The sequence below is a fragment of the Vipera ursinii genome (assembly GCF_947247035.1).
Source record: "Vipera ursinii genome assembly, chromosome: 4".
Lineage (NCBI taxonomy): Eukaryota > Metazoa > Chordata > Lepidosauria > Squamata > Viperidae > Vipera > Vipera ursinii.
The window spans coordinates 61421857-61446000 of record NC_139514.1 but is presented as its reverse complement, the minus strand read 5'-3'; the positions used below and the strand labels follow the sequence as shown (position 1 = coordinate 61446000).

The 24144-nt window shown below is 36.3% G+C and overlaps 1 protein-coding gene across 8 annotated transcripts in view; it reads right to left on the bottom strand.

Moving 5' to 3' along the window:
• Nucleotides 1-24144, bottom strand: part of DMD (dystrophin) — a 906062-nt gene that overhangs the window by 270822 nt on the left and 611096 nt on the right. For 7 of the 8 annotated variants that reach the window (XR_014492555.1, XM_083362891.1, XM_083362889.1 and 4 more), the window contains 3 exons: nucleotides 18760-18924; nucleotides 9008-9109; nucleotides 8478-8583 (listed from right to left, as the gene is read on the bottom strand). Coding sequence is in view for 7 of the 8 variants with exons in the window: in XM_083362891.1 (XP_083219017.1) it covers nucleotides 8478-8583; nucleotides 9008-9109; nucleotides 18760-18924 (373 nt within the window). In the remaining variant the exon portion in view is untranslated. Of the gene's footprint in view, nucleotides 1-8477; nucleotides 8584-9007; nucleotides 9333-18759; nucleotides 18925-24144 lie in introns of those variants that run through there. The other variant, XM_083362896.1, reaches the window with a different exon arrangement.

Here is a 24144-nt window from a genome sequence, read left to right as displayed (position 1 = left end):
TTCCATTAAATCTCTGTATTCAGCAGGTACTGTGTGTTGTAACTGCTGTGTTGCTTTTTGTGTATTCCCTTCTCTCACTTTTGCTTTCTCAACCATCTGCAAGCAGGTGCCTCCTGTGGCTTTTGTTGATTGACTCCTCTGTTCCTTAATTGCCACTTGTTGTTATTCCAATCTCTAAAGGGATTTCTTTTCTTTAGCCAGGCTAACCCTAAAATCATCCCTTCAGTCATTCCAGGGGCTACAATAAAACAAACATTTCAGCATGCTTGCCCAACTTTATACTCATTGATTCGATTCGGTGAGGTAATTTGCAGGTTCTGTCCCCCCTCCCACATGAGAGATCGATCTAACTGCTTGAACTCCATGGCTTGCCTTAACTTTCTAAGCTGCAGTCCAACTTTTTTTTTTACTGTGGGCAAGCTGATCACACACCCAGTGCAGCCTGAGTCCAATAGGTAAGGGTCTCCTTTACTCCTGAAAAAGGTACAAACAGTTCTACTTTGGTAGTCATTGGAGAAATAGGACTACTTACCATAGGGTCTTCCTCCCTTTCACTATCACTCTCATAGAAGACCAGTCTAAGTTTCTCAGAGGTCGGAGTTCTCTCCCCTTTACCAAAGGTTGGAAAGGCCTCAATGACCTGTTGAGCCACTTCAGTTCTTTCCTTGGCTTTTGATTTTGGCTTCTTTGGCCTCGGCTTGCTTGGAGAGCAATGAACTGCCATTGGATGTGACTGATACTGACTGATGAAGTATGTTTAGGCTGAGTTAGCTTTATCAATGACATTTAAATTTTAACATCTATCTATTTATCTCTCTCTCTCTCTCTCTCTCTCTCTCTCTCTCTCTCTCTGTCTATCTATCTATCTATCTATCTATCTATCTATCTATCTATCTATCTATCTATCTATCTATCTATCTATCTATCTGTCTATCTCTGTCATCTCACATTTAGAATTGCCCCTTTCCTCACATAAGGATGATGATCAGTTTAAAATGTTAAAAATACTTTAGAATGCTGCTCCGTACAGCCATTTGTTAGCAGTGCCATTCCCTAGCAAAGCTTTTTGATTGGTCCCTTCTACAGCTGATAGGTTGTATATTTAGGAGCAAGATGCTGGGTAAACAGGAAGGGAGTTCTATTGATGCATTGTATGAACATATCTTCCTACTTCAGCTCATTTTTGTCGACCATACACAATATTTTCAGTAACTTTTAGTACGTGAGAATAGAGCTTTGCCAGAAGAACACAAGACATGCATTTAAACAAACAACTCTGTTTTTAAATAGAACACCTCTAGAGATATGTTCAGAAAGAGCTGAAAGGAAATATCACTAGTAACTCTCAAATGGGAATATGGCTAAATCGTCTTTTCCAGGCATCCACTTAGATTTGCTCCACATCACTCCATAACACATTAATGATGAAACTAGTTATTGCTTTTCCTGATAGATGATACTTGATGGTAGGGAAATAAAGCCAGAGGATTTATCAATCATTTTCCTTTAATTGATCAGCATTCTTACTCAGACTAATTAAAGCTCAGATGTTGGGATAGCATAATTTGTATCAGTAAACAAATCATGTAAATTTCCCTCTTGACTCAGAGTGTAAAGATATATGTTGATGCAATCATAAGGAAGCACCATGGGTGTTAAATAAAAGCTTCCTGACAGGAACAGCAGTTAGACTGTCATACATTAGGGAACCTTTGGATTCAAGCACTCAACAGGTTGGGCTGGCCTTAATGGCTTAAATTTCTTTTCAATTTTTTAGATCTTATGATTTTATTCACTTCACTGATGCATTAAAATATTCTACCATCAGACAGGATGGGAGACAAGGTGGCCTAATAACGCTGGAGATGGTTCCTGCTCTAGTAGTTTGAGACCTAGCACTGCTTGACAGGGTAAGCTCCTGTCACTCAGCTCAGCTTCTGTCAACAGTTCAAAAGTATGTTCTATGTGAGTAGATAAATAGGTATCATTTCAGTGTGGAGACAAGTTGGCACTCCATGCAGTCAGTCAGATTCCTGCCGGCTTCTGAACCCTCCAATTTGTGGCTCTGGGAAAGAGAGGGGGCCTAGGATGATGGTGCAAGAAGAGCCACTCATTTTTCTTTTTGGTGCAAAGCCAGCTTGCCCTTCTGTGGGGCACCTTGGGAATCACACAAGGGTGTCCTACAACACAGCTGGTTAATTGGCAGTCAAACTATTAGCATTGTGGCCACCTAGCTAGACAGGACACCAAAAATCTATCATGGAAAATTGAATCACTGAACTGATTTATTAAGCTAGTATTCACCTAGCTTTTAAAACATATTGTCAGTTTTTAGCCAGGCTCTCTTCATTATTTTTCAGTATTAATGTTGGTGCTCAGTGGGTTAGGACGCTGAGCTTGTTGATCAGAAGGTCGGCAGTTTGGCGGGTCGAATCCCAAGTGCCGTGTAACAGAGTTGAGCGCCTGTTACTCGTCCCAGCTTCTGCCAACCTAGCAGTTCGAAAGCATGCAAAAATGCAAGTAGAAAAATAGGGACCACTATGGTGGGAAGGTAACAGCGTTCTGTGTGCCTTTGGCGTCTAGTCATGCCGGCCACATGAGCATGGAAACATCCTCGGACAAGCGCTGGCTCTTCGGCTTTGAAACGGAGATGAGCACCGGCCTCTAGAGTTGGAAATGACTAGCACACATGTGCGGGGGAACATTTACCTTTACCTTTACATACTCTGAATGACCTCCGGAGCATCCTCATATAGAGACTAAGCTTTCTTATGTAGAGTATATTAAATCTGAAATGTTCTGATCTGAATTCCAAAGGAGTAGCTGTATTAATTTGAATTATTTTTCTTTTTATTGGATGAGAGATTGAGTTGAAAATGTTTCCTGCAATATGATTTTTGACCTTCAAAAGCTACATTTATTTATTTATTGAGTAGATTTCTTTACATAAGAAATCAGTCTTTGAATGGAACATCCTAAAAAGCTTTCTCCTAATATTTTCATTTACTTAGATGGAGTCAAATTAAACCATTATCAGGACTGTTAAGTATAGAATAAACTTTCTAGCACTAGGGCCATTAGGAAGCACTATCAACATTAGCTGAAATTTAAATGCTGGATATATATTTAAACATTAATAAAACTGGACATTCTAGTAGCATTGTTGTTTTATACAAATCATAAAATATACACAAGCATATACATTTATAAATAATATTTTATAAGTACTTAGTTGCTAATTTCCTACAGTAGTGGCCAAAATTGTGGAAACCTTTTGGGAAAAGTGTACATTTGAGGTTTGCTGGCTAATAACACCACTTTTGTTTGGAGTACTACCATAAAATTATATATCAATAGAAAGATAATTTAATCCAAAATGTAATGCAATAACCTTTATGAAGGATTTGCTATTAGAATAGCAGTTATAAAGAAGAAATGTAAAACATAGAAAAAACAAGATATATAAAAATTATCACCATAGAAAAAATAAGATATACAAAAATTATCACCATGTCAGTTAATACTTAGTTGGGTAAACTTTAGCATGAATTACAGTCTTACAATGTCTTCCCATGGAGTGAACCAAGTCCTTTAGTTCTGCAGTTGTTATAATGTGAAACCAAGATTGAATGATTGCTTCTATTAACTGGGTTTTATTGCTGGTTCTCTTCTGACTAACAAGTTTCTTTAGTTGGCTCCATAGATTTTCAATTGGGTTAAGGTCTGGGCTATTCCCAGGCCATTACAGCAGTGGAATATGATTACCTTGAAACCACTTTTTGCACACTGCAGCAACATGACATGAAGCTGAATCCTGTTGAAATATAAATGCTTCATTGTCTTGGAAAAGATCATGTGCGGAAGGCTTCAGTTTGGGCTCAAGTATTTCATTAATGTATTTTGGCCATTTATATTCCCATTAATCACACAAATTCTGCCTACACCTTTTGATGTCATAAAACCCCAGATCATAACACTAACTGGGTGTTTCACGGTACATGTAATGCAATCAGGATGCAAATCTTCTCCAATTCGTCTCCTTACGTATTTTATGCCATCACTACCAAACAGGGAGACCTTGGTCTCATCACTCCAAATAACGCTGTCCCATTGTTCCTAAAACTGGGTTTTAGCCCAGTTTAGTCTTTTTAACCTTTGTTTGAGGGATAAAAGTGGCTTTTTTCACGGAATTCTAGATTTTAGGCCAAATTCCTGCAGTCTTCACCGAACAGTCATTGCACTCAACTTCACATTTCATTGTGCCATTTCATCTTGTATACACCCAGATGATTTTCTTCTGTCATGTAGGCACAGTCTCTTAATTCTTCTATCATCACTTGCTGTTGTGCATCTTTTCCTGCCTTTACCAGTGGTTTTGTAGTGAATGATTCTCCTTATACCTCTTTAAAAACTTAGAAATCCCACCTTTGGTTAAGTTTCCACCAATTTTTCTTCTAATTTATTTATTACTGTAGCCTTATTCACTTAATAATACTATTTTACATTGCTTTCTGGGCAACCAGTCAAATCTTTGTACCATTACTTTAATTTTATTACATTTTACAAGCTCACTAAATGAAAGAACAAAAAAAACCCAACCAACTTGATAGCGATCATATAACACAGGGGTGTCAAACTCAATTTCATTGAGGGCCACATCAGCCTTGTGGTTGCCCTCAAGGGGCTGGGTGGGTGTGACCTGGGTGGGCGTGGCCTACTGGGTGGGCGTGGCTAGAGTGCGTATGGCCTACTGGGTGGGCGTGGCCAGCTCTACATCTTTCGCATCAAGGGTGCCTATGGGGGCCTGGGCAGGAGTGGGACAGATCTGAGGGTCTCTGGCAGAAGGAGGGTCTCTGGGCCAGGGCCAAGGCAGTGGGGGCCGTTCCCTCACTGTTTCCAGGATGGCTTTGCGGGCCGCATGAAACCACTTCACGGGCCGGATCCGGCCCCCGGGCCTTGTGTTTGACATGTCTGATATAACACATTGACAAATGTCCTCCCCTCAGCTTCAATACATGACATCAATAACTGAATCTTACCGTGATCTGATTGGCTCATTGCCAAAACAAGATGGCACCTGATTGGCTCTCTAAACACTCATGCTCATTGGCTACAATTAGATGAAGAAAAGCTACCTGATATCAACGTAAGCAAGTTGTGCTTCCTTTTTCTGGTTATTTGGCTATAACTTTTCATAGCATATAGATAATTGAACAAACCTTGTTGCATTACATTCTAGATTACATTATTTTTTCATTGATATATAATTTTATGGTACTACTGAAAAACATATGGTGTTATTAGCCATCAAACCTTAAATGCACAGTTTTCCCAAAAGGTTTCCACAATTTTGGCCACTACTGTGTATTAACTGTCTGAAACACTAAATAAACATAAGGTAATTTGTTCACTCTTGCAAGATTTAAAGAGTTTTGAAAGGAGAGTTGTCATAAATCCTTATTGTAGGATTCTGTCAAACAAATTATTGATGACAACAAACTGATGACAACAAATGATCATATAGAACTTTGTGGAATCCCAGGAGATATATTGCAGACTACACAGAGAGCTTTCTGATATTTATGCAGGAAAAAAAATGCTCAGGCTCAGGTGAATATAAACTGTCAGGTATGTTTTTCCTTAAGCCTGATACTGTTATTACAAATAGGTTATGATAAACTGTTTGAGGATTATATCTATGATGATTGGATACCCTGTGCTGTGGTACAGATTTACCATTTGCATATTCATTTTTCTGCTCTGAATAAATTATCTCAGAAAGATTGCTAAGCCCTGACCATCATGGATTTTGAAAATTTGCATATGATTGAGGGTAGCAAGGAAATTATATGTGACCAAAGCAAAGACAAGCATAACTCAGGTGAAGTCTGTATAAAATTTATTCACACCCTCTTACTGAACCTTTTCTCACTTGATTTATTTTAAAAAACATATTTTTATTTTATTAGAAACTGATAGCAATTAAGGAGTAGATTTGCATACAAAATACTTGTGATTAGTGCAAGGCATGTACTTTTATTTTTGAGATAGCAATAATAAGTTGTCTAAATCAGATGAAAAAAGTTGCAAATTTAGTCCACGTAAGAAAATATCCATGGCGTGAGATTTAGAAAAGCTGGCAGATGTCTATCTGTGTTCAAGAAATCAGTAACCAAATATATTACATTCTTAGACATTTAAGTTCAAATTCTTTGACAGTGTTTCCAAATATGCATAGCAAAGTGAAGATACCCATTTATAAAAAGGATTATATGACAGAAATAATATCTCAATGAACTTGCAAAATATTTTATCACACTGGAATGTAATGCTTAATATATTTTACTACATAGGGATGTAATGCTCAAATTAAACCCAGATTGTTGGGGGCAATAAGCTGACTTTGTAATAATGCCGCTGGGGGGTGTGTGAAAGCCCTAATAAGCAGGCATATACATAGAATGAAGGCTATTGCTAAGCACATTTGATTTGTGCTTAGATTGTAAGCTGCCCTGAGTCTTCGGAGAAGCGCGGGATATAAATGGGATTAAAATAAAAAAATAAAATAAAAAAATAAATGAATTTTTAACACCAGAAAAAAAGCCAAATCATTAAGCAAGAAAATGGTAAGAGAACACCTGTCTGATCTTGATAAATATAAATCACTGGGACCTGATGGATTACATCCCAGAGTACTGAAGGAGTTGGCAGATATTATCTCAGACCCATTGTACCATATCTTTCAAAAATGGAGCACTGGGGAACTACCAGAGGATTGGAAAAGAGCTGATGTGGTTTCCATCTTTAGAAAAGGAAAAAAGAACAGAACCAGGAAACTACAGACTAATCAGCCTAACATTAATACCTGGGAAGGTACTGGAAGAAATAATCAAAAACCAGATCTGTGAACATCTAGAAACAAATAAAGTTATAACTAAAAGTCAGCACAGGTTTTTAAAAACAGAACATGCCAAACCAATCTTATTTCATTCTTTGATAAAGTGACTAAATTAGTAGATCAGCAAAATGGACAAATTAGAACACAATCTACTTCTTGGTAAACTAGAAAAATGTGGGATAGACAGCATTACCACAAGATGGATTGCAACTAGCTAACAAACTGTACTCAACAAGTAGTCCTTAATAGTACTACATCTACATAGAGGGCAGTAAGCAGTGAAGTACCACAAAGTTCCCTCTTAAGCCCAGTACTCTTCAATAAGAGCCTTGGTGGAGCAGTGGGCTAATGCCTCCTTAAGCAACACCAGCTGCCTGCAATTAGTGCAGGTTCGCATCCCACCAGGCTCAAGGTTGACTCAGCCTTCCATCCTTCCGAGGTAGGTAAAATGAGGACCCAGATTGTTGGGGGCAATTAAGCTGACTTTGTAATAATGCCGCTTGGGGTGTGTGTGTGAAAGCCCTAATAAGCAGGCATGTACATAGAATGAAGGCTACTGCTAAGCTTGTAAGCCGCCCTGAGTCTTCGGAGAAGGGCGGGATATAAATGGAATTAAAATAAAAAAAATATCTTCATAAACGGCTTAGACAAGGGAATGGGAGAGGAACTCATCAAATTTGTAGATGACACTAAGCTGGGAGGAATCGCCAACACCCTAGAAGACAAAAGTTAGGATCCAAAAAGATCTTGACACATTTGAACGATGGGCCCTATCCAGCAACATGAAATTTAATGTGGAGAAAAGCAAGGTTTTACACCTAGGCAGGAAAAACCAAAGGTACAAATATACATTAGCTAAAATCTGGCTAAAAAACAGTAAGTGTGAGAGGGATCTTGGGGTCCTAGTGGACGATCACTTAAACATGAGGCAGCAGTGTGTGGCAGCTGCCAAAAAAGCTAATACAATCTTTGTTTGTAAAAACAGAGGCATAGTATTAAAATCATCTGAAGTATTAGTAACATGAATTTATAAATATGAATACTTAGTAAGACCACATTTGGAATACTCCATCCAGTTTTGGTCACCACATTCCAAAAAGATGTTGAGACTTTGGGAAAAGTTGCAAAGAGCAACCAAGATGATTAAAGGCCTAGAGAAAAAACATATGACCAACAGTTGCAGAATTTGGCCATGGCTTATCTAGAGAAAAGAAGGACTAGGGGTGACATGATAGCAGTATTCCAGTATTTGAGGGGCTGCCACAAAAAAGAGGTGGTCAACTTATTTTCCAAAGCACCAGAAGGCAAGACAAGAAACAATGGATGGAAACTAATTAAGGGGAGAAGCAGTCTGGAATTAAGGAGAAACTTCTTAACAGTGAGAACAATTGACCACTGGAACTGCTTGCCTTCAGAAGTTGTAGGTGTTTCATCAATGGAGGTTTTTTAAAAAAGACTGGACAACTACCTATAAAGGTTTTAAGTTATTAGGTATTTACCTAATACTTACTTAAAGGTTTTAAGTTATTAGGTATTTACCTAATACTTACTTAAAGGTTTTAAGTTATTAGGTACTTACCAACCCCAAGAGGTACAACTGGAACTGCAGATCCTGGCTTTTCTTTTAGTGCTTGGATTAAATGATTTACTATTTTCCAGTCAGTGTTTAAGTCCTCCAATTTTTTCTAAAAGAAATAGAAATATTTAAGCCTATTATTAAAAGTTTAAGAAAAATCTAGCATTTTAAAATAAATATTTCACCTATATATTTATTGCTTTTAATTTCTATTCTGTTAAGATAGCATTCAAAACTCACTTGTAATTAGTAGTTCATTGTTCAGGTAGAATCACTGAGTTGAAATAGTTGATCAACTAATGCAGGGGTGTCAAACTGCATTAGAATTTTAGATAAAACTACTTTTGACCCACCAAAGTCAAACTAGTTGTTAATTTAAGACATTAATAAATAACTTTAATTGAAAAGATAACTTTTATTTCTCTGTAGTGCATTTTTAATAGTTTCAAGCAGATCACATCAAGGACGAGTTTGCAACAGTGGAAGTATAATCTATTATACAGTAATGAGTATTATTAAGGTTGCTTCAATACCGTTACTGGTTGAATAGCTGGTTTTTCTTTATATAAATGACGCCCTTTAGACAAAATTCCTTCCACATCTGGCTGTTTAGATTTTACAGTTGCTTCAATTTCCTGAAAAAAAACAAAAACAAAAGCTGAGTGTAGATTAGCTCTATTCTGAACAATAAAAAACATAGTTTGAAATTCCCCAGGATGTTGTATTCTGGATAGATTAGTTTCTTATTATAAGTAATAATTGAAAATGTTTAACAAAAAACATTTTTTTAAAAAAACAACCTGAAGCAACAACAGTCCCTATGTCTTAGTGACTGAACACTACAGAACTAAGTCAAAATAAAATTCATACAAGAAATGAGATATATTTAAAAGAATATTGCATAGATCTGACTTTTCAGAGATGAAGATGATGATGATGATGATGATGACAACAACAACAACAATACTAATAATCATAATGACAATAAAGTCTGGATAGTGGACATGGCAGTGCCTGGAGAGAGCAGAATAGAAGAGGAGGAACTGGAGAAGATAAAAAAAATACAAAGAACTACAAATAGAAATAGAACAACTGTGGCAAAGGCAAGCAAGGGTGGTACCAATAGTAATAAGTGCCTTGGGTGCAATCCCAAAACAACTGGAGCATCACTTGAACATCATTGGCATTGACAAATTCACCATCAGTCAATTGCAAAAGGTGGCCTTACTAGGAAGAGCTTCCATCCTGTGACGATATCTATAATACCATTAAACATCCACATCTGCCTATCCCATATCCTTGGTAAGGACTTCATCTTTGTTCCTCTTCTTTGTACTTTTTCAAGAATCTCAACATTTTTTTACATCGTGGTGACCAAATTGGATGCAGTAGTCCAAGTGTGGCCTTACTAGGGCTTTATAAAGTGGTATTAACACCTCATGTGATCTTGATTCTATCCCACTGTTAATGCAGCCTGGCACTGTTTTAGCTTTTTTGGTAGCTACAGTACACTGCTGGCTCAAATTTAAGTGATTGACCACTAGGACTCCAAGATCCCTCCCAAAGTTACTACTATTGAGCAAGGTACCACCTATACACTATCTGTGCATTTGTTTTTTCTTGCCTAAATGTAGAACCTTACTTTTTTCACCATTGAATTTCATTTTGTTAGATGGCACTCAGTGTTCAAGTCTGTCAAGATCCTTCTATATCTTAAGCCTATCTTCTGGAATGTTGACTATTACTGCCAGTTTGGTGTCAACTGCAAATTTGATGAGTTCTCTATCTATCCTCTCATCCAAATTATTGATGAAGATGTTGAAGAGCACTAGGCCCAAACAGAGCCCTGGGGCATTCCACTGCACACTTCCCTCCATGTAAATGCAGTTCCACTGAGGACCACATGCTGAGTACGGCCAGTCAGCCAGCTACAAATCCATCTGGTGGTGATGCTGCCTAACCCACATTTTCCTATCTTATCAAGTAGTAGATTGGGTTCTACTTTATCAATTGCCTTACTGAAGTCCAAGTAAATTATATCCACAGCATTCCTCTGGTCCACTAATTTTGTCACCGGGTCAAAGAATGCAACAATATTTGTCTGGCATGATCTGTTTTTGACAAACGAATGTTATGACTTTGTTCACTGATTCGTTGCTTGATTATCTTTTCCAGAATCTTCCCAGGTATTGAGGTCAGACTGATAGTTTCCTGGATCTATTTTTTCCCTTTTTTTGAAGATGGGACCTACATTAGCTCTTTTCCAGTCCTCTGGTAGTTCATTGGTGCTGCAGGATTTTTGAAAGATATAATTCAGTGGTTCTGAGATCACATCTACAGTATCAATTCCAACAGAACCTTGGGGTATGATCCATCTGGATCATATTTGGTCTAACAGAGATTTTTACACCAGCCACTCCTAACACTAATATTTTCTTAGCTAAAAACATATTGTTTTTAATTCTAAGTATGTGATCCATCCAAGGAGAAAATCAGTTTCATTATTGCTAAAACCATTATTGAAATGGTTTCAGACAAGTGACTGTTCAGTCTCTTTTTAAAAACCTCCAGTGATGGGGTGCCACAATTTCTGAGGGCAAGCAGTTCCACTGGTTAATTGTCCTCACTGTCAGGAAGTTTTCCCTTATTTCCAGGTTGCTTCTCTTTCTGGTCAGTTTCCAACCATTGTTTCTTGTCCTGCCCTCTGGTACTTTGGAGAATAGTTTGATGCCCTCTTCTTTGTGGCAGCCCCTCAAACACTGGAATACTGCTAACATGTCACCCGTTTCTTCTTTTCTTTGGACTAGCCAAGCCCAAGTCCTGCAGCCATTCTTCATATATTTTAGTCTCCAGGCCTTTGATGATTTTAGTTGCTTTTCTCTGAACTTTTTCCAAAGTCTCAACATCTTTTTTGTAATATAGTGACCAAAATTGGTTGCAATATTCCAGGTGTGGTCTCACTAGGGTTTTATAAAGTAGTAATAATACTTCATGTGATCTTGATTCTATGTCTGTGTTTATACAACCCAGGATTATATTAGCTTTTTTGGTGGCTGCTGCACACTGCTGGCTCATAGTCAAGTGATTATCCACTAGGACTCCAACATCCCTCTCACAGTTACTGTTTTTGAGCCAGGTCTCCCCTAATCTGTACTTATACCTTTGAGTTTTCCTGCATAAATGTAAGACTTTGCTTTTCTCCACATTAAAATTCATTTTGTTGGATAGGGCCCATTGTTTAAGTTTGTCAATATCTTTTCAGATTCTGAGCTTGTTTTCTGGGGTGTTGGCTATTCCTGCCAGTTTAGTGTCATATGCAAATTTGATGAGTTCCCCTTCTATTCCCTCATCTAAGTCATTTATGAAGATATTAAAGAGTACTGGCCCTAGGACGGAGCCCTGTGGTACCCCACTGCTTACTTTTCTCCATGTAGTACCATTGAAGACTACTTGTTGAATATGGCTTGTCATCCAGTTACAAATCCATCTGGTGGTGATGTTGTCTATCCCACCTTTTTCTAGCTTACTAAGTAAGGCTGTGCAGAGAGTGTTGAGGACAGTAGAAAAGATTATTGGAAGTTCACTTCCTTTTATCTAAGAGGTTGCATATAAGCGCTGCTTGACCAGGGTATGCAGTATTGTTTGGGACGCTATACATCCTCTCCATGACCAGTTTTCTTTGTTACCTTTTGGGCAGTGGTGGGACTCAAATATGTGAATAACTAGTTCTCTGTGTGGATGCCACTTTTGGAAGTCCATTCTGGGCCTGGGCAACAAAAAATTAGCTACTGGTTCTGCCGAAGTGGTGTGAACCGATTGAATCCTACCACTGCTTGTAGGAGGAGGCTTCATTTTATCTGAAGCAGAACAACTAGATATACCATATATAGTAGTGGCCAAAATTGTGGAAACATTTTGAGAAAAGTGTATTTTTGAGGTTTAATGGCTAATAACACCACTTTTTTTGGTGGGGGTAGTACCATAAAATTATATATCAATGAAAAGATAATTTAATCAAGAATGTAATGCAATAAGGTTTGTTCAATTATCTGTACTTTATTCTATGAAAAATTATAGCCAAATAACCAGAAAAAGGAAGCACAACTTGCTTAGGTTGATATCAGGTAGCTTTCCTTCATCTGATTGTAGCCAAAGAGCATGAGTGTTTAGAGAGCCAATCAGGTGTCATCTTGTTTTGGCAATGAGCCAATCAGATCACAGTAGGATTCAGTTACTGATGTCATGTATTGAAGCTGAGGGGAGGACATTTGCCAATGTGTTATGTGATCGCTATCAAGTTGGGTTTTTTTTTTGTTCTTTCATTTAGTGAGCTTGTAAAATGTAAAAAAAATAAAGTAATGGTACAAATAGTTGACTGGTTGCCCAGAAAGTGTAAAATAGTATTATTAAGTGAACAAGGCTACAATTACAAGAAAAAATGGTGGAAATTTAACCAAAGCTGGCATTTCTACTGTACACTTTTCCCAAAAGGTTTCCACAATTTTGGCCACTACTGGAGTATCAATCATGTTAACTCTCAAGACTTTTTTTTTGCTATATATTCAAAATTGATGTGATTAATATATATACACATACAAACACACACACATATTTTCTTTTGAAAGCAGGCATCAGAATTTCATTTTTAATAAGTACACAGAAAAAGTAATAATGCAGGTTATCTTATCTTATCTCATCTTAAATAAAATAAGAAACAGAAATGAACGAATGAATCCATAGTAAGGGTCACCTACAGTATTTAGGATATGGCTTAACTGCAAGATCCTTTTAGAAAGCTGAACGGAATGAACAAAGCTTACAAAGATAGGATGGAGCAAAATAGTACAATTGTCCCATGTCATCAAACAATGACCTTAAAATCAGACTAAGAACAGAATAGTTCTGCCAAGATAATTACAAGAGCCTGGAACGCTATTGTTAAGCTCAAAAGTATAAAACTGTTTTTCTGTGATCAGGACAAGCACTTTGAGTCCTATCAATGCTTTGGTGGAAGAGAAGATAAGCCTGCTGTGGCTAAACTTATCTAAAATGTGCTCAGTGTAGAATTATGGTATATTCTTCATTGAATCAGTCAACGGAGACACAGACGTTTAAGGTCCAAACACATTATAAAACTTACTTTAAAATAGGTATGAAACCTCTATATTATAAAATAAGCATCAGTTTTCTTCCTCTCTTTGTCATAATAAACTATTCATAAACAAGTTTTGATTAGATTTTCAGTTAAACAATTACAGAGAAGCATTAGAGCTCCTTATCCTCCTACTCCTACTTAGCATAAATCATTCCACTGCAGGATAAAAGCCTCTTTACTCAAGCTTATACATTATAATTTACCACTGCTGGTCAATATATTTTGTTTTGATTTCCCAGAATAGGGCTGAGAGAGATGGACTGGTTCAAAGTCACCCAGCTGACTTTGATGACTAAGGAATAGAGCATCTGAGTTGCTCCATTGCTATCCAAAACAAAGAGGGAATGGAATTCAATAAATTAGATTGAGCAGAAACCCTTAGATCAGCTTCAGTCTTGAGCTACGATTCATTGGCTGGCCTTAGAGCCTGCTATTCCCTGTATTCCCTGTTTTCTTTAGGAGGTTTTTTTTAATCTGTGTTTTCTTCATGTCTGAAGTATTGTATTATCTCTACTCCCATTCCCTTAGAAAGTATCTCAGTATCTCTGCAGCAACTTCTTTCTGACTTCCCAAAAAAGAAAGAAAGAAAAAAAAAAACCCCCGCTAACAGTTGCAGGAAAAAAGGCTTTGCATGAATGAGATAAACAACAACTGGATTTCCATAGTATCTTGACCAGTTTTAGTTAAATTTGTTTAGTTAAAACTGGATAAGCTAGGTTACTTTAAACTTAAGTAAATTTGGGTGTGGAGGGGAAGCACGTTTTGGCTATTTGGTTAATTATGCTTAAATTAATTCAAGAAATTGGGATATTTTGGTGACTAGATAGCACGTAGCATAAGATTCCAGCCAGGTTTTAGCAACTTAGGCTGATAATAAATGTTAACAGACACTTAAGAGTGTTTGACAGTCTTTTTTAGCAGCTAATGTTTTATTGCTGCAGTATGTAATATCAAAAGCAGCATCTGGACTCCATGGACAATTAATTGCTCAGGTCTACTGGTTTCTGCTATCTGGTAATCCGCTGTCTCTCTGCTACAAAAGCTATAGCTGGGAAACAACTTCCTATCTAGATTTCCATCAGCATCCAGTTGAAAACTTCTAGATAATCTGTCCTCAGAATGATATCATGAAGGCTGCAGTAGCAATGACTATAGTCATTCACCTTGGCATATGCTAGCAAGGTTCCTGAATTTATCTGGACATTCAATGTTTCTTTATTTGGATTCAAATTTTCGTACTTTAAACGAGCTTATCTGCAAGGTATAACAATGGTATTAATCATTTATGTTAACAAAGTTTACATTTTCTGCTTTCTTAGTTCAATTTCTGTTTTTTCAAAGATTTGTTCACTAGCTAATGCATAAATATGTTTTAGATCAGTCTCAGTGATTCTTGGTTGATAGTAGATCAGCAAGTGTTCATTTTACAGAATTTGAGGATATTACTGTTGTGTACTGGGTTCGTTGCGCAGGAATGAAGACAAGGCAAGTGAGTTCAGCAAAGATCATGGTTTATTGCTTGCAGGATCTGAACTAGAGAACTGGGCTGCAGATGCAGCAATTTATATCCTGACCCCTAGGTGGCGGCCAATAGGTTTGAAGCAACCTATTGGCGCCCTAGGGACAACCAATAGCAGCGCTGGAAACGGGATGTCTAAGATGCTGGGAGCCTTTAGCTAGCTCCCTGCTCAAGCAGCCTACCAGCCATTACCATGTGGTGTTAACAAAGCAAGTCCAATACATTACAATTACCATTGGTGAGGATATGAAAAGCAATTTTTTAAGGTTATTTCAATAATTTGTTTGATTATTTGCAGAAGATTGACTTTTTTAGCATTTTTTTTAGAAAAAAATGAGATTATTAAAGAACAGTAAAATAATCTTTCACATTTATATTGTTCTGTCATTTCAAGTTTTAGTTCTATACTGTGTCATTTATTTGATGTAATTTTCATGTTGAAATGACAGTGTAAATTTTCTGGGGAAGTTTCCGATCCTGTTCTTAATTTATTTTTCCTTCTATTCCTTTTTTTAAAAAATGACAGCTTAATAGTTCTCCAGAGTACAGTTAGTTAAATAATCTAACAACTGCCATATATCAAACCACCAACTCCCATCTATTAAACATGCAAATAAAGAACAGTCATCTTAATAAGGTTTCAAAGCTAGTTGTTAGAAGGTGGTATGGCCAGACATCTTAAGTGATTGGAAACAGAAATATGTTCTGTTACAGTGAAAAACAGTAAAAAAAACAACAAACCCTAACTATCCAGACAAACTATATATAAAAAACAATCATCCACGGGCTCTAACATACACACACTACCATAACAGATTTTTAAAGACTTCCAGAACACCCTCATGCTTGAAGCTACACAGATGTGTGAAAGTCTTCTGGTATTTATAGGATCACAAAATGTAAGTAATTCCTAAAGAAGCCACAAACCCAAGATATTCATTCTTAAACAAAATAGTTTTCATTTTATTTCATTTTCACAGAGACTGAAAACTTCATTCTTAAACTATGAAAAATATATTTTCTTATTCCATTCAATTATGTCCAATTTTCAGAGACTGCCTTGCACAATGACCACAATCCCAGCTCTTCTTATTATAGTCATTAAGTGACCAAAGGTACCTCAAAGGATGTGGAGGGCTTGGGAGGCCTGATTCCCTCCAGCATGTGGAGACCTGCCATGGACAAGGCATCTTTCCTTCCCTCCTTACTCCCAAGAGCCCCAGTCTTCTCCCAGCACCACCATACCTAGAAGGCCTCAGCTGGCTAGGCCCAGCTGCACACAGGCTTCCTCTCTTCCTCCCCCATTCATTTGGACTTAAATAGTTGGGGCAAGTAGAATTTTATCATCTGTGACTCTGTCTTAGCTGGAATATATACCATCTGGCATCTCTTCTATTTATTCAAAATTTAGACCTATGCTGAACTAAACAAAAAGATAATTGTTTTTTCAGATATTAACAAAATAAGCGAAATTAATTCTGTATTGTGTTCAATTGTACCTGTCATGATCTTTACAAGTGTATTTCCCTATAAAGAAAAAAAAATCTTTATTTTTATTTGTCATTATTATGTTTGAAAAAGGAAAAAGAATTTCTCTCCTGTTGGTTACTCAAATTACAGGCAGTATTTTAATCAATTAGTTTGTCATTACTTGTGTTCATTTGAAGATTTGTTTTTGTTTTCATTCAGTTAACACCTTTTCTATAAAACCAATCTTATTATAATTAAATGTATTCTGAGAAATATTGTGTAAGCACATTAACAAGACAGAAGCGTCCCCATACTAATTTCTGTAACTCACCAATGTAAACTTAATTTTATATTTACAAGTGAATATCATAAAAAGTGGCTAAAATAGTTATCAATCAAGCACTAAACTAAAGTAAGAATAAGGACACCTCTTCATACAAAAAATGACACCATTGTTCTGCTATAAATGCTTGATGGAGGAGGGCCTAGTTTTCAGCCAAGACTTATCTGATTTTTTGCCTTCCTTACCTGTAGATACCTAAAATTATGGACAATAGGGTCATTATTAGGACATTTCAGCTGTAAGATAATCAAGAGATACTTGTCATAAGAAATGATATTTCAGTTTACAAAGAGAGATTAAGGCATAATAGTTTGGCCTAGAAGCAATAATGAAAACAGAAGGACTGGCAAAAAAGGTGGCATTTTGTATCAGAAGTTAAACTGGGTCATTTACAATTTGAAAATATTGTTGAATTTCCAGGTCCAGAGAGTCCACTATCACATGACCTGTTTGCTATAGAAATGAGATCCTCAGAAAGAGAACAGGTTGAAGCATTGCCAAGCTGATTACTGGGCAATGATATAAAAAGAGGAGAAAAAATTACTGAGAGGGACCATATCATAATCATTGACAAACTCCATTAAGTGGTTCAACAGTATTAAAAAAAAGAAGGAATGGGGAAAAAACATCCAGGAAGATGCAACAGGGTTGTTAAGAGTATATTTTAGCACAGTAGCTGCCTTGGAAGAAAATAAAAGAGTTAAAATAGTTTTGGAGTCCACTGACCTAAGGATTCACTTTCAAAAGACACATGCAAACAAGGCAATCAGCTCAGTAAGCTTGTTTGCTAAGTGCCTGAAAGTCCTTACAAGACTCTTCTGCAAGATGTTTTACATGACCAGAAAGATAAAGTTTACAATTTTTTGAGGAAATTTGACTTTTTATTTTGGAATTTCAAAAATGAGCTCTAAGGCTCAAAAAAGAGACAAAAATATAATGGAAAACAACAAGGGGAATAAATTTGAGAAGAGTTAAATAATTAAAATTTTATGGAAAAATAATAATAAAAAGTTTGGCCCTCCAAAAAATATGACCATTCTGTGCTTTCAGTATGTTTGCATATGCCAAGAAAATCTTTGTGTATATACCATATATACTCACTTATAAACCCATCCATGAGTAAGCCAATTGTCAATTTTTTAATCAAAATATCATGTGAAATGAGACACCTGAAGATTAGTTCACCCTCTACATTTTCATATGTTTTAAGTTTCACAATTAGTTTATCTGTGGCTAATTCACGGATTATCCATTTTTCATGATATTCAGCTTAAAAATCCAAAGCTCATATTGGATTTATGGATATTTTTAATACTTTTAAAAAGTTTTACCATATATACTTGTGGGTTAGCCTAACTGGATAAGGTGAAATAAGGTGAATCCAATTTTGGCTCCTAAAAGTTTTGGCTAATCTGCAAACAAATATATATAGTATTCATGTTATTTTCCATATAAAAACACTCTGAAAGGTTCTGGTTCCAGAGAGTCAACAGCATCAAAATGGTACTCTATTAACTTATCAACGTACCACAATAAGTTTATGTATGTCACAAAGGCAGTTTTTCCTTTCAAATACTCACCTGCCCAAAGTATTTAGTTATACTTAATAGAAGTGGAACATGGTTAAAATGTATGTTTCAAAATGAAATAACAAAATAATACAAATTGAAATAACTGAACAACTGTTTATGACTGCATCATTGTGCCTTGGACTACTTTTCTATAAAGAAAATAATTGAGTTTTAAATGGATTTCACAATCTATAGACATTTAGAAAAGCATCCAAATTAAACATTACCTTAATGTCAAAAGTTCCAGATTGATCCACTTGATTGTATAGTACCAATTGGTCCTTGATTGGAGTAAGCCACAATTTGAACCGACTTAACTGTTGTTCAAACTGATTCAGGTTATTTAACATACATTCAATTTCTTTCTCTTTCTCAGGCAGATCTTTGGATACCTTTAAAATATCAGAAATTCATTTGTAAGATAAAATTGTAACTCGGCCATACAGTACAACAACATTGTAAAAATCTTTTACTATATATATTTAGTATTACAACATTATATTTTTGTAAATATATTATACTACACTACATATTCTATTCTATTCTATTCTATTCTATTCTATTCTATTCTATTCTATTCTATTCTATTCTATTCTATTCTATTCTATTCTATTCTATTTTAATTAGGAGTATGCACTTTATTATTATTTACATAAACAAATAGATTCTAATCCATCTATTTTAGATGATGTAATAACTGAGATACCATAAGTGACTGGGAGGAGAGGTTTACAGGTAATCCTTGGTTAATGACCATTTATTCAGTGATCATTTGAAATTATGATAGCATTGAATATGGGCACTTATGGCCAGCTCTTGAAGCTGACCCTCACAGCTGGTCCAAAAGGAAACCATACCCAATTATATTAAAGGCTGCTGAGAAATGCTGTTTTTGTCCCATAACTGAGCTTGACTCCTAACTGAAAGGGGTCCAGATAATCTGTTTCATCTAGAACCCTCTGAAACTGTCAAACAACCATCTTTTTTATCACCTACCCTAAAACGGAAAAATGGGAGACTGGACTAACATTGTTTTTTATCTTAGGTTTTACAAGATAAACATTTCAGATAGTTTTTACATTCATTTTTTAAATTTCTCATTTAATTACTTAATCACTTTCTTTACTGTATAAATTTATTAACTTTTCAGTTCGTTAATACTCATTGAATAAAGAAGATACAAAGCCAATGCCAAATTTACAGAAATAATTTCAAAAGGATTTTGAAAATGCTATCTTTCTAAAATGCAGTATACCAGATATGACAAGTGCAGCTGTGCTTGGATAAGTCATTATTATTTATTTATTATTAGTGCTCATATATCTCTCCAATCAACACAGAAAAAAAGCCTAAAGGTTTATTATTTTAGTTGCAGTTTGCAGTCTTTTAAGATGATGAAAACAACAACAAAAAATGGGAAATCACACCACATTATACAATATAATGGATATGGATTCATATTGAAAGTATGCCAGTGAATATGTTCTGATAATGAGTCTAAATGGAAAATGTAAAAGAAAACTTCCTTGCTGTAATTCCTTTTAGTAATGGCAAAGGTAAAGAGGTATTCATTCTGCCTCTATGTAACAATAATGGTGATTATTGTTACATACAGGCAGAATGAATACCATTTAACAGCAAATACAAAAAATTAAACAGCAAATACAAAAATATAAAAGTACATAAGCAGACAGTAGGTTAATTAATGACTATAATTTTATTATAAATATTTCTTATTATATGCACAAGTGTCTGCTTTGCTGCATTAGTTAAGGTGTCATCACATTGTGTTTAATTTTTGATGAACAAATGGTTAACATTTTAACATTTTGAGTACTAATATTGTTGAGTATCCCCTTCATGGATTACTACCTTGTCGTGGCGAAGGGGCTTGCGTAATTCAATGAAGCTATGAGCTATGCCGTACAGGGCCACCCAAGATGGACAGGTTATAGAAGAGAGTTCTGACAAAACGTGATCCACTGGAGAAGGAAATGGAAACCCACTCTAGTATCTTTGCCATGAAAACCCCATGGACAGTACCAAAAGGCAAAAAGATATGATGCTGGAAGATGAGCCCCTCAGGTCAGAAGGCATCCAATATGCTACTAGGGAAGAGCAGAGGGCTAGTACTAGTAGCGCCAGAAAGAATGAAGTGACTGGACCAAAGCCGAAAGGACGCTCAGCTGTGGATGTATCTGGTGATGAAAGGAAAGTCCGATGCTGTAAAGATTTTATTTCCATAGGAACCTGGAATGTAAGATCCATGAATCAAGGCAAGCTGGACGTGGTCAAACAAGAGATGACAAGACTGAACATCGACATCTTAGGAATCAGCGAGTTAAAATGGACAGGAATGGGTGAATTAGAATTTAGGCTTAAACTGAAGAAAGTAGGGAAAAGCACTAGGCCACTCAGGTATGAACTAAATCATATCCCTGGTGAATATACAGTAGAGATGACAAATAGATTTAAGGAATTAGATCAAATTGGTCAGTCCTAGAGGAGATCAACTTTGACTGCTCTTTAGAAGGCCAGATCCTTAAGTTGAAACTCAAATACTTTGGCCACCTAATGAGAAGGAAGGACTCACTGGAGAAGAGCCTAATTCTGGGAAAGATTGAAGGCAATAGAAGAAGGGGATGACAGAGAATGAGGTGGCTGGATGGAGTCACTGAAGCAGTAAGCGTGAGCTTAAATGGACTCCAGAAGATGGTAGAGGACAGGAAGGCCTGGAGGAACGTTGTCCATGGGGTCATGATGGGTCGGACACGACTCTGCAGCTAACAACAACAATTGTTAAGTATTTCTAAAGGCAAGTCTAATCTCTCTTATTCCTTCCAATATTACCATACAATTCTCATTACCATACAATTCTACTAACAATTGCTTAAATTATTCTGGTCTTTTAATTTTTCATTACTTTGAGCAAATATAATTACATTATTTGCATATCTCATATTACTAATGTTTCAGCCTGCAACCATCATGTAAAGTGCCATCTCTTCCAATACAGCAGAAAAATAATCAGGTATTTTGAGATACCCATTAGCCTTAATATATTTAGCATGACCTACACAATCAAATGTGTTATTGTAATTATGAATGCAAAGCTTAAATCCCTATAATGTATCTCTGTTATCTATCTGAAAATTACTAACTGATCTCATTTCCATCTTCTTTTCCAAAACTGACTCTTGTTTGTAAGTCTTCATGAAGGCTTCTTAAGTAAAAAAAATGCCTTTATGAAGATTTTCCTTTTAAGGGGAGGAGAGTGCCTTCAAGTCTGTGTTGACTCCTGACAACTGCTTGGACTCATCTCTATGGTTTTCTTGGCAAGATTTCAGAAACAGCTTGCTCTATCCTGTTTCCTAGAGCTGATAGAAAGTGACAGGGCCAAGTTCACCCAGCTAGTTTCATATCTAAGGCAAGACCAAAATTAATGGTACCATTCTGTACCAAATGGGCTCTGAATTGAGGGGCATTCCAGAGGCGGATGAGGTAATTCAGTCGAGACATTAAGTATGAGAAAAAGAAAGTGGAGACTACCCCTCTCTGATTGTTCACCCAGTAAAATGAGTCATTATTTTAGAGATATTTCCTGTCCTCCCCAAGCAGACTGCACTATGGTAAGAGCTTTCTTTCTCTCTTGTTGATGATTCACTGTTTTGCTGTCAAAGCTGGTTCACTGGCAGTGTTGCTCCCTGGATTTGAATGGGAATGCTTAGGAATGACCAAGACAACTTTTGGATGGCTGTGGACTCACCTGGGAAGGGGAGTTTTGAAGAATTCCAGTTCCCTGTGTGAGTGGTCATAAAGTTACTGGGCAAATCCATCTTCCTTTCAGCACTTTGTTTTCTAAACAAGTAAGCCTGGGTTTTCACTTTCACTTTTTGAATTTATTTTTTCACTTTGCTTTTTGTCTTCAAAGGTTGACTGGCTGTTGAATGCTGATTTATTTCAACCCCTTGCTGGACTCTTGTTGTTCTCCCCCCCCCCTTTGTTTTGTTATTGTTATCAAAAGTTATCAAATAACTTTTGCTTTCCCTGTGCTTTTGGATGGTGAAATGCTTTCATTTGATTTACATTAATATTGGACCGTCACCTCAGGATTTTTGCATTTTTTTGTATTTGCAAAATATTTGGAGTTTATTTCTTTTGAATTTTTCTTTTAATCTTGGATCAAAATATCCAGAAAATATCTTTCCTGTTTCCTCCTGTTTCAATGTTCTTTGTCCTTTGAACATGTTACACAGCACAACAATGTATCACATTACAGACAATATACAGACAACCACAATGGTAGCTGAAATCTGAGAGAAGGCTTTCTGGTAACATGCAATTTTTAGCTGAAAGTTTTTTTTTAAAAAAAAAACTACGTTTGATGAGATAATGGCCGTGGAAAACATGCAGAAGCATGTAGCTTTGGGTAAGTTAGATTCACAAAAGGACTCTAATATGAAGGTTGAAGAGTTCACAGAACTAACTTAACCAATCACATATGTCTCTTTGAAGTTCAAGTCTGTATTCTTTTACTGTACCAGAAGGCTGACTGAAGGGAGAAGCGACAAACTGAGAGGAGATTGGAGAAAGAATTTATTACACTTCTCTTTGGACTTTGTTGGGAAGATAGACACACTGTGGAGACTGAATTTATTATATTTAATTAAACAACAATTGATAAGAAATGCCATTTAAAAAACGAACAGGATGATCCAGGATGAATTGCTCTAACTTTTGAGATTATTTGGGATAGTTAAGATGCCATGGCAAATTATAGTTCTTCCTGTTAACTATTTTGTCATTAATATGGTATATAGAATGACAGGTCAATAATTTGTAAATGATTTATTAATTTAAAAATTTTGGGGAGGGGCTGTTTCACAAGGAGTGGGAACCAATATTGTAGTAATGTATTAATCAGTATGCAAGTAGGGGATAACATGTATATATGTTACTGTTTTTTTTTCCTATGCACTTTTTTAAAGTCTTGATTATTTTGTGGATTTTTTAAAAATTTTTTTTGGAGTTTTGTATTTTAACTTCCTTTTGAATAAAATAACAAGTAGAAATTAAAAAGAGAGATTTAGGTTTCCTGACCTAAACAGAGAAACAGAATGACCAAGGGTGGGTTAAAAACAATGGGAGCAAGAACATCTTCTGGTTTCCTGCTGACATTGCTATTGAATTTCATTGTTGGAATCTGGCAGGGAGCATTGGAATCTTTCCTTCCTTCCTTCCTAGTAGGAGAGAGAGTGAGGGATTGCAAGACTGGCTGGGAAACTGTTCCAGAATGTTGAAAATGAAGGCCATGTTGCTGCCCAGAAGCGCAGCAGCAGTCAGTAGAACTGAAGAAGCACAACGTTCCCAAATTTCATTCCCCCAGAATTCATAAGTCCCATTGGACACATTAGCCCATTTAAAGTACTTTGGTTCAAAAATTGTTGCCTTGGGGTGCCCAGTTGAAGGACATGATCACAAGGTTTTAAGTAATATGTGAATATTGGATATGGATGGGGAGAGGGATTAGGCATAGAAATTATTAAACACTTGGCTAGGTCTTTAAAAAAATCTAGATATTTTTGCTGTTTCTTTGGAACAAAGAGAAGAGT